Raw genomic sequence first — 13,288 nt, 5'->3', positions numbered from 1 at the left:
TTGACCACAAAGGATTGGCTCCGTAGAATTTTTCTCACCTGGAACCAGTATCACTATCACATGTATTCTGGGGGAGAATGATTCAAATTTAGCTAGGATTGATGGCAGTGATGGTTTTTTAGTGTCTCCTGTAAACTACTAGAATGTTAAAGATAAAAATAAATACAAAAAAGGTGGGGTGCTGCCACATCTCCCCACTGTGTATCTGTAGGGCGTCTGTTGCCTGAAAACTTCAGGTAGGGGTGGATCCACGTGCCGAGAGGAAGAAGCCGCGGCTCCATCTTGTCGATCCTCCTAGCCCTCTGGCCGGCGCACAGCGCGTCAGTGCTGCGTTGGTCGCCAGGTCCACGTGCAGGCTCTGAGCTCCGGAGGAAATGCCAGGTTTGCTCCTTTCTCTCAGGAACAGCAGCTCTGCAGACGAATTCCTGCCACGGCGTTTTGCGTTCCACACAATCCTGCGCTCGGTTCGGTGGGGGGAACATCGGTCCGGTCGGTCTGGCCCATCTTTGCGTGGGGGAGGTGGGTCCTTAGGAGATGCCGGTGCAGTCCTGCCTGGGCGGCAGCTGTTCTCAGTGCCCTCTGGGCAGTCATATATCTGCGCTGCGACAAACCAAACGGTTTCAGAACCAAGTGTGGAGGTTGAAAAGGTGAGTGTGTTTGCCTTCAGTTCACGGGAAGAAGAGAAAAAGGTGGTGTTCGAACCTCCGGGGATGCAGCCATTGTTCCAACTGCTGACCTGGGTTCCCGTATCTTGCTGCGTGGAGCTGCCGTTCTAGCAGCATCGGCGATCGTTTGACGAGGGGTGGGGGCAGTACGAGGAGCTGTGCGGTGCGTGACTGAGCCGCGCAACCAGGCTGATGCAGTTGCGGCCGCCTCGCTCAGTTCCTTGGAATGCCTGCAGTAGGAGCGGCCGGGAGGGACACGGTGGTGTCCGAGCACCCGCTGGCTCTGAGCGCCTGGCTGAACGTTGGCTGCGGGTCTCGCTGCACATCCAAGTCACTGTGGTGGTTTATGTTTTTACCTTTGGTTGGTTGGGTTTTGTTTGTTTGGGGTATTTTGGGGTTTTTATGTTTTGTTTTGTTTGTTTGTTTTGGGTTTGTGTTTTGTTTCCTAATCTAGGATGAAACAGGTGCCTATTTAATAGACAGAGACCCGACCTACTTTGGGCCAGTGCTGAACTATCTCAGACACGGGAAACTGGTTATTAACAAGGACCTGGCTGAGGAAGGTAAGGTGTTACTAAATCTCTTGCTTTATTGTCACTTGCTTATCATTTTTGCTGCTTTTGAGTCACCAAAAGTAACTTGCAAGTAGATGATAAATCCTAATCAGTGTTGCAGTTTGATCTGTTTCAGGCAAAGCCGATCAGTATCTTGCAGTAACAGTTTATGCTGTTATTTGAGCGTTTTGAGTATGATTCCTGATGTCACAAGCTCCATCCCCAGTTAGAAGTAGAACACACATATTCAAACACGAGGAGAGATGCCTTTTATCATGTCTTGTGCCTTTCCTGTATGATTGTGTGAAATATTTGGGTTGGGTCCTCTTCAAGCAAAAGAATACTGGCTGTGAAACAAGCTCTAGAAGGTGTAAAGTGAAGGAAGAGTGGAGCTCTGGGATGTTGAGATGCGTGGAATATGCTTTTGAGGAGTAAATTCTTCCCCCAGCTTCTCCCTCCCTGTCCCCAGTTCTCGGGGGGACGGCTGTTTTCAGCCAGAGAGTGCTGAAACTGTATTGGTAAGGAGTTGAAGAAGTGGGCCAAAGAGAAATACAGTCTGACAGTATTAGCAGGAAATACGTGACGTATCATTTCCCTGTGCACTGTTGAACACAGTGTGTGGAAACAGGTGAGGCTTAACCGTGTGCATGGGAGCAGACTGTGTCTTTAAGCTTTTGTTCCAGGGTCTGAGATCTCAAACGTGTTCTGCACACAAGCAGCTGCAGAGCTTTTCTGTAGGACTTTTTGAAGTTCTCTTTACTATTCCAGCCTGAGGTGGTGGCCCATCGCTCTGCTCTGGAATGGCATTTGTGCTCCTCGTTCTACATGTGAAACGGTGTCAGTTTTCTTTGGGGTGTTTTTTGGGACAGTTTTTCAGAATAAGTGTAACTCCATGTGCCTGAAGGAAGCCCAAATCGTTGGGTTGGTAAACTAACTTTTCCTCAGGCAAAATGAGTCATTTTCTATAGCTGTAGAGAGGACAGTCTTAGGAACTGGTTGGTGGTTTTGGCCTGGAATCTTTGGTTACACCCTCTTTCCAAATGTGCTCTCATACTAGGTGTACTGGAAGAGGCTGAATTCTACAATATCACATCGCTAATAAAACTGGTAAAGGACAAAATAAGAGAAAGAGACAGCAAAATCTCGCAGGTGAGGCTGTTTTCTGGTGTGGTTTTGATTATTTGTTCTATGGCAAGTAATGGGTAGATTTTGGTTTTTTCCTCAACTGCTCATTTCTCCGGTCCGATATCCAGCGGCTGCCTCCGGCACTGGCTGAGCCGGAGCCCCGAGTCCGCAAAGGCTGATGTTGACTGCCAGTACCTGCCAGACCACGCACAGCGGGCACAGGCGTATGGCTCCAGTTCTTGTTCAAAACCTGAAAACTTTCGAAAGAATCGTCCAGAAACGTCTGGTGGTGGTAGAATTTGTCATAATACCATTTCTGGAAATAGTTATTTTAGAAAACAGCTTTTGTAAAATGTGTTCTTCTCCTGTACATTTAAGTAGTTGGCAGATGACGAGTTTTCCTAACTGCAGGCCAACTGCTGCTCACCCAGCATCACACAGGTGCTGTTTAGCTCCTGTCGTACGCCTCTGTAGCAAAGGTAGTGTCTGTGTTTGTGGTGCTCTGCAGTTGAGCAGGTTCTGCCTCCTCTCACAGCAGCTCGTGGATATCCCTTCATGTACTCACGCTTGTTCTGCCACCCTGCCGCTCTTCCCTTCCCTGGTAACTGAGTCTTGGGGGAGGTACTACAATCTCACGTTGCCAAATTTCTCTCGTACACGGGCTAGGGGATAGCAGAGTCGCTGCCACCACATTTTCTAAAGGGTTTTAGCTGAAATGGTCCTAATTATTCACTGCTCTGGATGGGGAACTCAGACAGGGAAATGAAGACATTTCTGAATATTTCCAGACATCCCTTAAAGTCAGGTGGGCTTCTGCAGAACCTCAGCCTTGATTTTGAATTATGTGGTTTGCTGCAACATGGAACAACAGGTGAGTCTTAAGGTTGTTTTATTAGGAATGTGAAGTAGCACTTTTAGTCCCTGAAATATTCCTGACGCGTTGAGTCTTTGCAAGGTGCTTCTGAACAGAGGACGTTTCTTTCAGAAGCCCTAGAGAAGGCCAGGTGCTGAAGGTGGTGTGGCTTACCCTTCTGAAGAGTAAGGGCCAGCCATGTCACGCAGTAGTGAATCCTGTGCTGTATTGTGCTTCTTGTATTTCTTCTTGAAGGTGCCAGTCAAACATGTGTACAGGGTGCTGCAGTGCCAGGAAGAGGAACTCACGCAGATGGTTTCCACAATGTCCGATGGCTGGAAATTCGAACAGGTAAAAACCCATCTGGGGTAGAACGACAAAGTCTTCTAAAAATCCCGTTATGAGAAGGAGTAAAAGGGCAATCCTGCACAGCTTTTCAAGTGCAGTCACTTTCAGAAATTGCATAAAGATACACAGTTAAGTTAAAATTTGATATTTGTAATCTTATTTGCCAGAGAATAAAAACCTGTAGCTTTCCAGGAGGCAAATTGTGCTGGCTGTCTATAAAAACATCTACATCATGTTTGCAGTATAGTTCTTCGCTGTCTACATAGGAGCATTTGAGGGGTGAATAAATGGAAGTTACCTGGTAGGTGGGGTATAAAGAGCTCTCAGTAAAAGAGATGGGCTTGGGAGATAAATGTTTTTCAGGCACAAACAGTGCTTCTTCAGATAAAGGACTGGCACATGTACGAGGGTGAACGTGATGTGCGTGGACGTGAAGCTGGATAGGTGGGAGCTGCATGACTTGCACAGCACAGAGCCAGCCTCGCATGTGCGTTCCAGGATACAGTGGAGCGTTGCAAGAAGATCTTCTTGTTGTCTTTGCTAATCTCTGTAAATAAGTAACTTAACTACGTGGCCTCTTCATCCTTCACGTTCCCAACCTACCAGGGTACTTGAACTGCATTGGTGCCGTGGATCTGTTAAGTCTTTGGTGAGGTGCAAGTGCTCCACCGCCAGCCCCGTTTTCAGTGCCTGGTGCCAGCTGTAGGAGAGATCGGAACAAACAACTCTCTTCCCCTGCACAGCCTCACTCATACTACAGCAAAGCAGCATTTTTAAAAGAGCAGCACACCTAGGAAAAAGAGAGCGTTTTGTTTATACGCAGTGAAGTGTGTAGGGTGCTGGTGCTGGGGCACAGCCGTGACCGGAGGAGCTCAGCTGGCACAGAAAGCTTTTCATGCTGCAGCCCCCCGGCTCCAGCTGTGCCAGGTCTGCTTGTCATGCCAGTGCCCCAGTGTTGTTTCAGTCCCTGAAAAAGGCCCTCCCATAGCACACATGACTGTCTGTTGACCAGTGCATTGGCAGAGGTTTTTTGACATTCCTCTTTCTCATGAGAAACGAGCTTTCACCACAGACAGAGATCCTTAACTTTTTTACCAGATGAAATGATACTTTGGCTTTTCCCTGTCGTAAAGCCTCTTGTGTTCTTCAGGGTTGTTGGATTTGGGAGTAATCCTGCTTTGACAGTGCAACTGCTGAAGGAACAATTATATTCTCTCTTGAAAGTCAGAATCTCCTTTAGGCCTGGAAAGTTCCAATTGTTTTCTTGAACATTATGTCCTTGTTTCATCCAGCTTCCCCCTCCTTCCTCCCTGCTCCATCTTGCTCCCTTGGACACATAGTTTGCAGCAGATAAACACAACTGCTGTATGGGCTCATAATGCTCAGCTGCTCGTTAACCTCAGCCTAGGCCATTCTCTCCTTTGGCTGTGCTGCAGACCTGCTTTGGGAAGACAGCGTTCCCTTGAGACATGGTGAGAATAATCTGGGCAATCTAAACTGATTTGTTGTTAAGATTTGAAAATGCTGTAGCATTTCTGTAATCTTCTCTTTTCTGTGTTGCTCAGCAGCATGCTGCCTTCAGACGTGGTCCTTGAGGTGGCACCTACCACGTTCTGTGCATCTTATTGTTGTGGGGTAGAAATCATCAGCCGTTTCAGAGGAGTAATGTTCCCATGGGTGGAGAATCCCTCTGCTCTGTGCCCCTGACACATGTTGAAGTGGTTGGTTTTGATCCAGAATACGTCTTTCCCCTTAAGAGTCCAAAATTTTCTTGTAAAATATAGTTGGATGTGGTGGTTCGATGGAAGTGGAAGGTGTTAAACTCTGGTGTGCTTATGCACATGGGTTGATGCACTTCTCCAAGGAAAGGGGTGGAAGGGTTGGGATCCTGCAGGTATGTATCAGTCCCAGGCCAAAACCTGTCGCCAGCAGTTGTGCTGCCCCACTTGGGTGATTTCAGTGGGATATTTTGCAGGTCATTTTTTAGCTTCAATTGTTATCTCTTCAGGCAAACAGAAAAACCCAATATTTTGGCAGTCATCCTGCCGAATGAGACACTTCAGACTACACAAAATTGCTACATACCAAGGCTTTAGACAGCAGTGATGTGCCGGTCATAAATTTTAATGGTTAGTGCAACCTGAGTCTGTCACCATAATGCTGGCTTAAATGTGTCCACTCTATGGGGAGGACAGTACAGAGCTGCTGACTTCAAAATTATTCACATAACAATAGCAGGATAAAGATAAGCTTCCCGTTTGTGAGCTGGGTCCACAGTCATCTCCAGCTCACGCAGAACAGGCACTTGTAGCCTGGTTTTTCACACCGAAATCGAAGCTCTGACCATGCTCGGGTGCGCTGACAGGCTGGGCTGTAATGTAGATGGACTTGGAATTGCCACGTATTGGTCAGAGAAAATGTGTTTTCTGCTAACAAGTTGACAGGTTTAGCTGAGCTTGTTCTCAACTTCAGAATTACTAGGCGTTTGGCAAGTGTGAACAGAGTTCTTGGTATTCATTTTTATGTGAACAAGACAGACAATTTCTTCCACTCCAGTTACTTTCTTGGGTCTTGTGTAAATTACCCCTTCTAAAAGCATTTGCAGCATTCAACATTTTTACCTCTAGTTGACCTCATATGCTTCCTTAGTTGTATTTTGTTTATCAGCATCTGGACAAGAGGAAGCTCTTTCATGCCCAGGCGTGCTATCACTTTACACACCACCTTCCAGGCTCATATCCACGTTACCTTTTGCGCCTGGGAAGTGTGACCGGAGGTAACACACCGTACTTGTCTCTGGTGTTGGAGTAGCTGGCTGCACCACAGCGATACGGGGATTTTCTGCCTTACCCTCAGTAACTCCTAACTCCCCTTGGAATCCCAAAGGGCTTTGCAACTGCCTCCGTAAAGTGTCAGTGTGTTGAAATGACAGTGGTAGGTTGACAGCTTGAGCTCACCTGTTACTTGTATGATTTGGGTAACCATATGTGCTTCAGCTTTACAAAGGTTTCTTTTTGTGTTTTGCTCTGATTGGTTATTTCAGCTTGTCAGTATAGGTTCCCAGTACGGCTGTGGCCGGGCCCCGCAGTCAGAGTATCTGCTGATAGTGTCACGGGAAGTGAAAGGGGAAGAGAGATGCTCCCAGAAACGCTGCAGCGAGGTGTGTCACACCGTTCTGTTTGCCCTCACACCGATGCTTGGCCTCCTTGCGTTTCTGCTGCTTTCAAATCATTCCACTGTACTCCTGGATGTACAGCACATAGCAGTTTGTGTGTATTTGTGACTGGCTTTTATTTCTATTCACGGTATTTCATTACACATTATAAATGTTCATGTTGTAAAAATGGTAATGCAAACACACCCTAGTTGCTTACTGAAGGGTTTTTCTTCCAAAGAGTTCTTACCTTCCCAGCAGGCAGCTTCTTTTCCTTAGATCTTCCTCCAAAGTTAACAGCCTTTGCTCCCTTCTGTTAAGGAAAAGGGGTATGATTTAAACCTGAGCAGCCCTGGAAGTAAAGCTGGGAGTTCTCTGGGTTCAGAAAGGGGCATTTCTGTGTTAATCATTGCTCCAGGCTGAGGGCATTCCATCCATGTCAGGGCTGGTGAAGTTCTCACTCCTTTACTCCCGGTAACTCAGAACTTTTCTTTCAGGCGGATGAAACATACTCAAACTGGAACAAGAAGTGACAGATTTTTTCAGTAATAAAATGAGTGAGGGGAGAACAAAACCAGAGGTTTTAAATCTTGTCTGAAGTGGAAAGAACATCCTGGATGTTTTTGGCTTTGTTTTTCTCATGTTTTGGTTTTTGCCCCCTTGGAAATTTTCTCGAAACCCAAATGGAGAATCGTAGCTTCACTCATTGGTGTTTTAGGCTGTCTCATCCCTCCTGCTCCCCTTGCCCTCAGGCCACTGCTTTTCTAACTGCTGTGTTCCTTCCCAGTGGTGTAGAGTTTGGGAAGGATGTTTTGCAGACCAGTGGCACTGGAGGCAGTTTCTAGTTCTGTCCATAGCTGTGCTGTGCTCTGAGTGTCTTGTGTGAATTGACTTGGGAACCTGGTGTCCTGTAGTGGTTTTCATCAATAAAACACCCGGAGTACTTGTTCTTTTCCGTGCTGTAAATACAGTCGTTCAGCCTGAAGAGCAGTGTAACATCCTGAAGATAACAGGGCAGAAGGGTGGCATGATGTGTCTGGCTGTGAGCTCACATGAACACTTGGCCATGCAATCCCAGATTTTAAACCTGGACTGTTGCCTAGCTCTTTTCCAGAATTTGCTTGCAAGCACATATTATACCAAGCACTATCCCTTTCTTGCAGTTTATGGGTAACATTTGGCAAGTGGAATTAATGCCCTGGGTTTGCAGACTTTCTGGAACTGAGTAGGGAACGTGGCCTGTTGTTAAGGATGTGTAGGGTCCCGGCAGCATGATGTTATTCCTGTGTTCATGTCCCAGATACATCAAAGTAAAAATCAACCTACTAAAGTGGGAGATGGAGGAAGGGGGTGAAGAAACGAGTGATTAAAAGACCTGAGCTTTCCAAGGCGAGCTTTCTGGTGTACAGGGAGTTCACCGTGTCTGAAATAGAAGCAGTAATATGCAAAGTATAAGGATCTTTAAAATAGCATTTGAGAATAATCGTCACAAAATTTACTCAGTCTTGAGAATCAGACGATCAGAGAAGAGAAGGAAATGGGTAGTCATTAAATTAGAAGAGCTAGGTAATATGAGTAGCTCCAGTGGGAAGCAGAAAGACAGGGGTGCTGTTTGTGCAAGTCGGCGTGCTTATCCCAGACGGTAATAGTGTTGCTGATTTGTCCTGGCAGTGTACTGTAGAGATTCCCAAGCAGTATCCTTAAACACGTACAGCAACCCTCTTCAGGCACGGTGTTGAGCTGGGGCTGGCTTTGGGCTCTGTCTCAACTCATTTTGGCATGAGATTTGTACACTACAAAAAGGAGGTTCCTGAAAGGGATGCACCATGCACAGGAATATTTTTAGGTTTACAGTCACTGATTTAAGACAGGAAGAGATTCATATATTTTGCTGCTGTTCAGAAATGTGATAGAGGAAGCATTAGATTGTTCTCTCAGCTGGACCACTTCTATCATCTGTTTCTTTTGAATAGTCTCTTTTGAAAGACGCAGTTGGCCTCTCGTAGCGCTGCAGACTTAGAAGTTCTTCAGAAAGTTACTTCAGTTTTGTCCCTGCAATCTCTCCCAAGTCTTTCCTCTGGGAAAACGCCTGAACGTGATGAGGCACCAGGTGGTACCCATCCACCGGTACCTCTGCCAAATGGTAGGGTTTTTAACTTCGCCCTTCCTGGGTGTTGTCTTTTATCTCACTTAAAAGTTCGGGCATTATGGGACAGGAACTTCCCTGTTGTTATTTGTCTTTTTAGGAAAATCCTGACCTGTTGCACATGAAGCAACGTAGCGCCAATAACTGTACTCCCGTTGATCCATTAGTAGGGGTGATGATAGCGTGGTGCCCCCGCTGCAGCTGACGGCCTGCTGCTGTCAGCACTTGCTCCCTGCCAGCGGCAAACAGACCGGGATCTGACGAAGCTTCTGTGATAAGCCGCGTCGGCGCTCTCCTGTGCACGGTTATGACGCCGCTGGGGCTCACGGGGCACTCAAGCAGGATCATGCTGCTTTAGGTGGGAGAGTGAGGAAACGAGTCACAGGAGGAAAAAACTGAGGGAAACACGTCCACGCATGTATCCATGTGGATATCGGATCGTACAAATCTCTGAAACTCAGAGGGTCAAAGTGTTCTTTTTGACCTTCCTGACGTTCTTGGTCAGTAAAACTCTACTGCTGAAGCCTCGTGAGCCGGCAAATTGGTCCGTTCAGACGGTCTGGGGAGCAGCAAGGCAGTAGGCTGGGTGTGTGCTGGGATGTGGGTTTTGCAGCCCTCCCCTTACTCTGATTTGTTCTTTTTTGGTGGGGGTTGTGTGGGATGGACAGACATGGGGTGGGGGAGTTTAACAATTCCGGTTTATCAGCATCCTTCTTAAAGTGTTGCCACCAACACTGGGAACAACGAGGTGACTTTTGGAACACAAGTGCTGAAATGTGGCTTTATTTCCGGTCCTGATCTGCTGTCATCTTCCGTTGGTCTTTTGCCATCACCCTTACTGCTGCTGCTGCATCTCAGGAGCCACGAAGACGTTTCCAGCATGCTATTGGTACTGTGCAAATCACACGTCCTTAGTTGCACACATGCGGGGCTGCTCCCAAGGGCTTCTGGTGTTGGAGGTCTGGAGAACTTCTGTTTAACGTTTCAGAAGGGACGTGATCTTGAAATGCAGCAGCTGGTTCATAATGGCCCAAGTCACCTGGAGGTTCTGCAGCTGGGGAAGTCAGTGGTGCCTCCAGCTAGCCACAGGTTGTCACTGCCACGTCTCCTAAGGGCACTTATGTGCAAAAGGTCGAGTTCCTTGGATTATGCAGCACTGGTGGGGGTGTGAGTGTGAGTAACTCCCAGCTGAGGCCCTGTCAGCCTTGTGGAACCGGCGCTGGGGAGGTGGCTGGTGTTTGGATCTTGTATCTGCTTTCAGCTGGGTCACTGATTTCCTTTGAGTGTCATTCTTCTGTCTGGTTGTTGTCATTGGGGCTTATCTGAGAGCACGTTCTTGCCATTTTGCAAGAAGAAAGGTTGCCTGTACGCTGGACCAGATCATTTGCATGAATTTTATTCTTCAAATTTCTCTTCAGAGTGGGTGAATTATGCATGGCTTTATTTAAACACGTATCCAAATTTCTGAATGCTTTCTAGCCTTTGAGTGGGTTAAAATACTGTTTTAAATAGTCCTACATTTTACCTCAGTAACTGAAGCAGTTACTCTGCATTACGTGGTTTGCAGTTGGTGTGTAATATATGGCATGAGCTTCAGACCACTTCGAACAGGCTTAGACTCAACTTAACTGCTTCTTGCTCTGAAAATATGTGCATGATATGTTTTGCTGATAAGGAAGAGAATCACCAAATCATCTCTGTGTATGAAGTAAGCTGGGGTTGATTTTCCAGCTTTTCAGTGGACACGCTTAGTTGCACAAAATGGACCAAGAACCTGGTTACTGTATGGGGGATGTGACGCTGCGTTACACGGTCCCTTATGGCGCACGCTGCAGAGTGTCCGTTGTGTGACGTTATCTGACTTCGTGTCTCAAGATAAACGGTGCCTTTGTATTCCGATGAGGATGTATTGGTGCTTCTCCAAAGCCCGGGGTTTCGTAAGCTCTCTACACGGCTTCGGTGGATGTGTCGCATGCCCTGCGATCGGCCCGTCTTCGTCACTGGCTGTGTATGTGCTTTGCAGACCTGGAGTGATGTGAGGAGGGAGGGAAAGGTGTTAGTTGATCGCAGCCAGCCAGTGTCATTAGGGTAGGTAGTTTGGGAGTGCTGGGTTTTGGTTGCCAGTACTGTTTGTTGGAGCCCAAGCCGTGTGTGCCGCAGTAACATCAGCATCCAAACACTTTGGGATCGCGGAGGCCTGGCAGCAGGTTGGCTCCTTGTGCAGACATGCTGCCTGCTGCTCCCTGCAGGCACTGGCTCTGTCTGTCTGGGGAGGTGCTTGCTTGCCTGCCGTACCGCAGTGCTGGAACCTCTGAGCATCTCTCCTCGCTCTGCTTAAAAGTACAGTGAGACTTTATTTTCTCCTGACAGTGCTATATGGAAGCTGCTTTTAACCGTGGTCAACCTTCCTCTTTTGTTGGGGGAATAATCTTATCCCTCAAGTACAGGCTCTGGACCAAGATTTCACCTTGGCTGCATCTTCCCTGCTTGAACAAGGCCTTTACGCTCTTTGGTGCTCTGCTAGACTGGAGGCAGCACAGTTTTCAGACAGATAACTGCAGCATTTCAAGTGCTGATGCCCTATGAACCAAGTCAAGCCTTTCCTGTGGGGCCATTGCCAGGACACTTGCATGATATAATAGAGACTGGGGAATAGGAGAGCTTTATCACATATGTGAGGTCATGTGGAGGGTAGACTTAATACAGTTTTGGTAAGGACATGCAGGTACGCTGTGTCTGTGCAACAGGTCGGCTTTTAGACTTTGTGTGGCGTCAGTAGCAAGAGCACCGTACCTCATCTTGTCATGCTTCTGAAATAAACCTTTAAAACAAATGAACCAGCACATCTGATTTGATTCTGGCTTGGAAAGGCCGGCTCTGTAAAGCTTCTAGCGTTAGGTAAGTGTACTGAGCATAAGGTGAGACGAGGTACATGAAATCTCTGACACATGCTGCGTGCGAGGCAGTTCTGATGTTGACTATATCCTTTCTCAATAACTTGTCATGTATCATTCAATATCAAGACTTGTAGAAGCTTGTAAATACGTCACATTTCATTATACATGGCTTCCGCTTGTAGTGCTTCCTTAATTAACTCCCTTGTAGCAGTACATAGGAATTTCAGATGTTAATTTTAGTGTCCCACCATGCTGTGTCTTGCTGTTTTCCAGTCAAATACAAATTTTGTCTTTGTCTACTCAACATACGTTTTACCAGAAGTACCCTTATTCTCTATGCGAAGTGGAGGGTATCCCTTCAGGCTGACGTGCTCCCTGCATGTAGCCTTCTGTGTGTGAAATCACGCCACACAGATACCACACACAGACCTTTTAAAAATTAACTTTGGAGGATGGGAAGGTTTCAGGTCAATAACAGAAACAGGGAACAGGCTACTTCCCCACTGACCTGCCTCTGTGGCCTTTTCTTTCACAGTGTAATCATAACCATAAATCATGCATTATGTAAATGTTTAATGAGAAAAGCTGTGTTTATCTTATCGTCAGAGTGTCAGTGTATTTGTCAACATCAAGACCTATTTGCATTGGTGTGAAGAGGCCTGCTTCAGGCACACCCGACAGTCTGAAGAGTGAGGAGTGTTTGCACTAATGATGAGAATTTATGGAATTTGTTGCATGTGCGACTGACTTTTTTTCTTTCCTCTTTCAGCTGGTCAGTATTGGTTCTTCCTATAACTACGGCAATGAAGATCAGGCTGAGTTTCTGTGTGTTGTCTCAAAGGAATTGCATAACACTCCCTATGGCACAACCAGTGAACCCAGTGAGAAAGCAAAGGTGAGTTACTGGACGTGGCAATAAAACAATGGTGTGAGACTGAGTGGGCTTCACTGGGTCATGCTAGGCCGATGGCTCTTCTGGGCCATTGGTTAATGGCCTTTTTCCCCTCACTCCTGACTAATAATGGCTCCCTGTGCATGGTATGAGATACTGTAAACGGTACAGTCAGCGTGCAGTCGTTATCCAAGACGGGGTCTTTAAATGCAGTGCTCTGACCTGCTCCCGAGACCCCTCTGGCTCGCTCAAGTATTGGCAGATATTGGCTGTTTACAGCTGAGAACCTAGCTTTTATTTCTTGCACCTCTGAATGCTGCCCTGCTCTGCCGCTGGTTCAGTTGAAAACGTCTCCTTGCTTGCGCTCAGCTGGGGAAACCCTCCAGAGATCTGTCGAGAATGGAGGTTGTGATGCGCCGGCTCTGAAAAGCAGAGTCATGTGCCACAAAGTGAAGGTGCTCGTTAGCTTCCTGTTTTCAGGCGCCTACCTCGTTCTCCTTACTTTCTGCAACCAGCTTTACAAAAGATTGAATGGGCACAGTATCTCAGCGTTTTACTCAGTTGTCTGTCAGAGTTTGTAGAAGGGAAAAGGTAAGGCCACAAGTGATCAGCGGGAAGGCGGACGGTCGGGTACGTACGCGTAGCTCCGCCGTG

The 13,288-nt window shown here is 47.0% G+C and overlaps 1 protein-coding gene across 1 annotated transcript; it reads left to right on the top strand.

The window, feature by feature from the left end:
• Positions 1-1,119: 1,119 nt before the first annotated feature.
• Positions 1,120-12,637, top strand: KCTD5 (potassium channel tetramerization domain containing 5; the record flags this gene model as incomplete). The annotated part of the gene is made up of 4 exons (XM_010155776.1): positions 1,120-1,228; positions 2,277-2,368; positions 3,453-3,548; positions 12,512-12,637. Coding segments are annotated over 4 exons (423 nt in total), but the record flags the coding sequence as incomplete, so codon positions are not given.
• Positions 12,638-13,288: the final 651 nt, after the last annotated feature.

The sequence above is a fragment of the Eurypyga helias genome, unplaced genomic scaffold (assembly GCF_000690775.1).
Source record: "Eurypyga helias isolate BGI_N326 unplaced genomic scaffold, ASM69077v1 scaffold20767, whole genome shotgun sequence".
NCBI lineage: Eukaryota > Metazoa > Chordata > Aves > Eurypygiformes > Eurypygidae > Eurypyga > Eurypyga helias.
The sequence above is the reverse complement of the archived record's forward strand: the minus strand, read 5'-3'. Positions and strand labels throughout refer to the sequence as shown.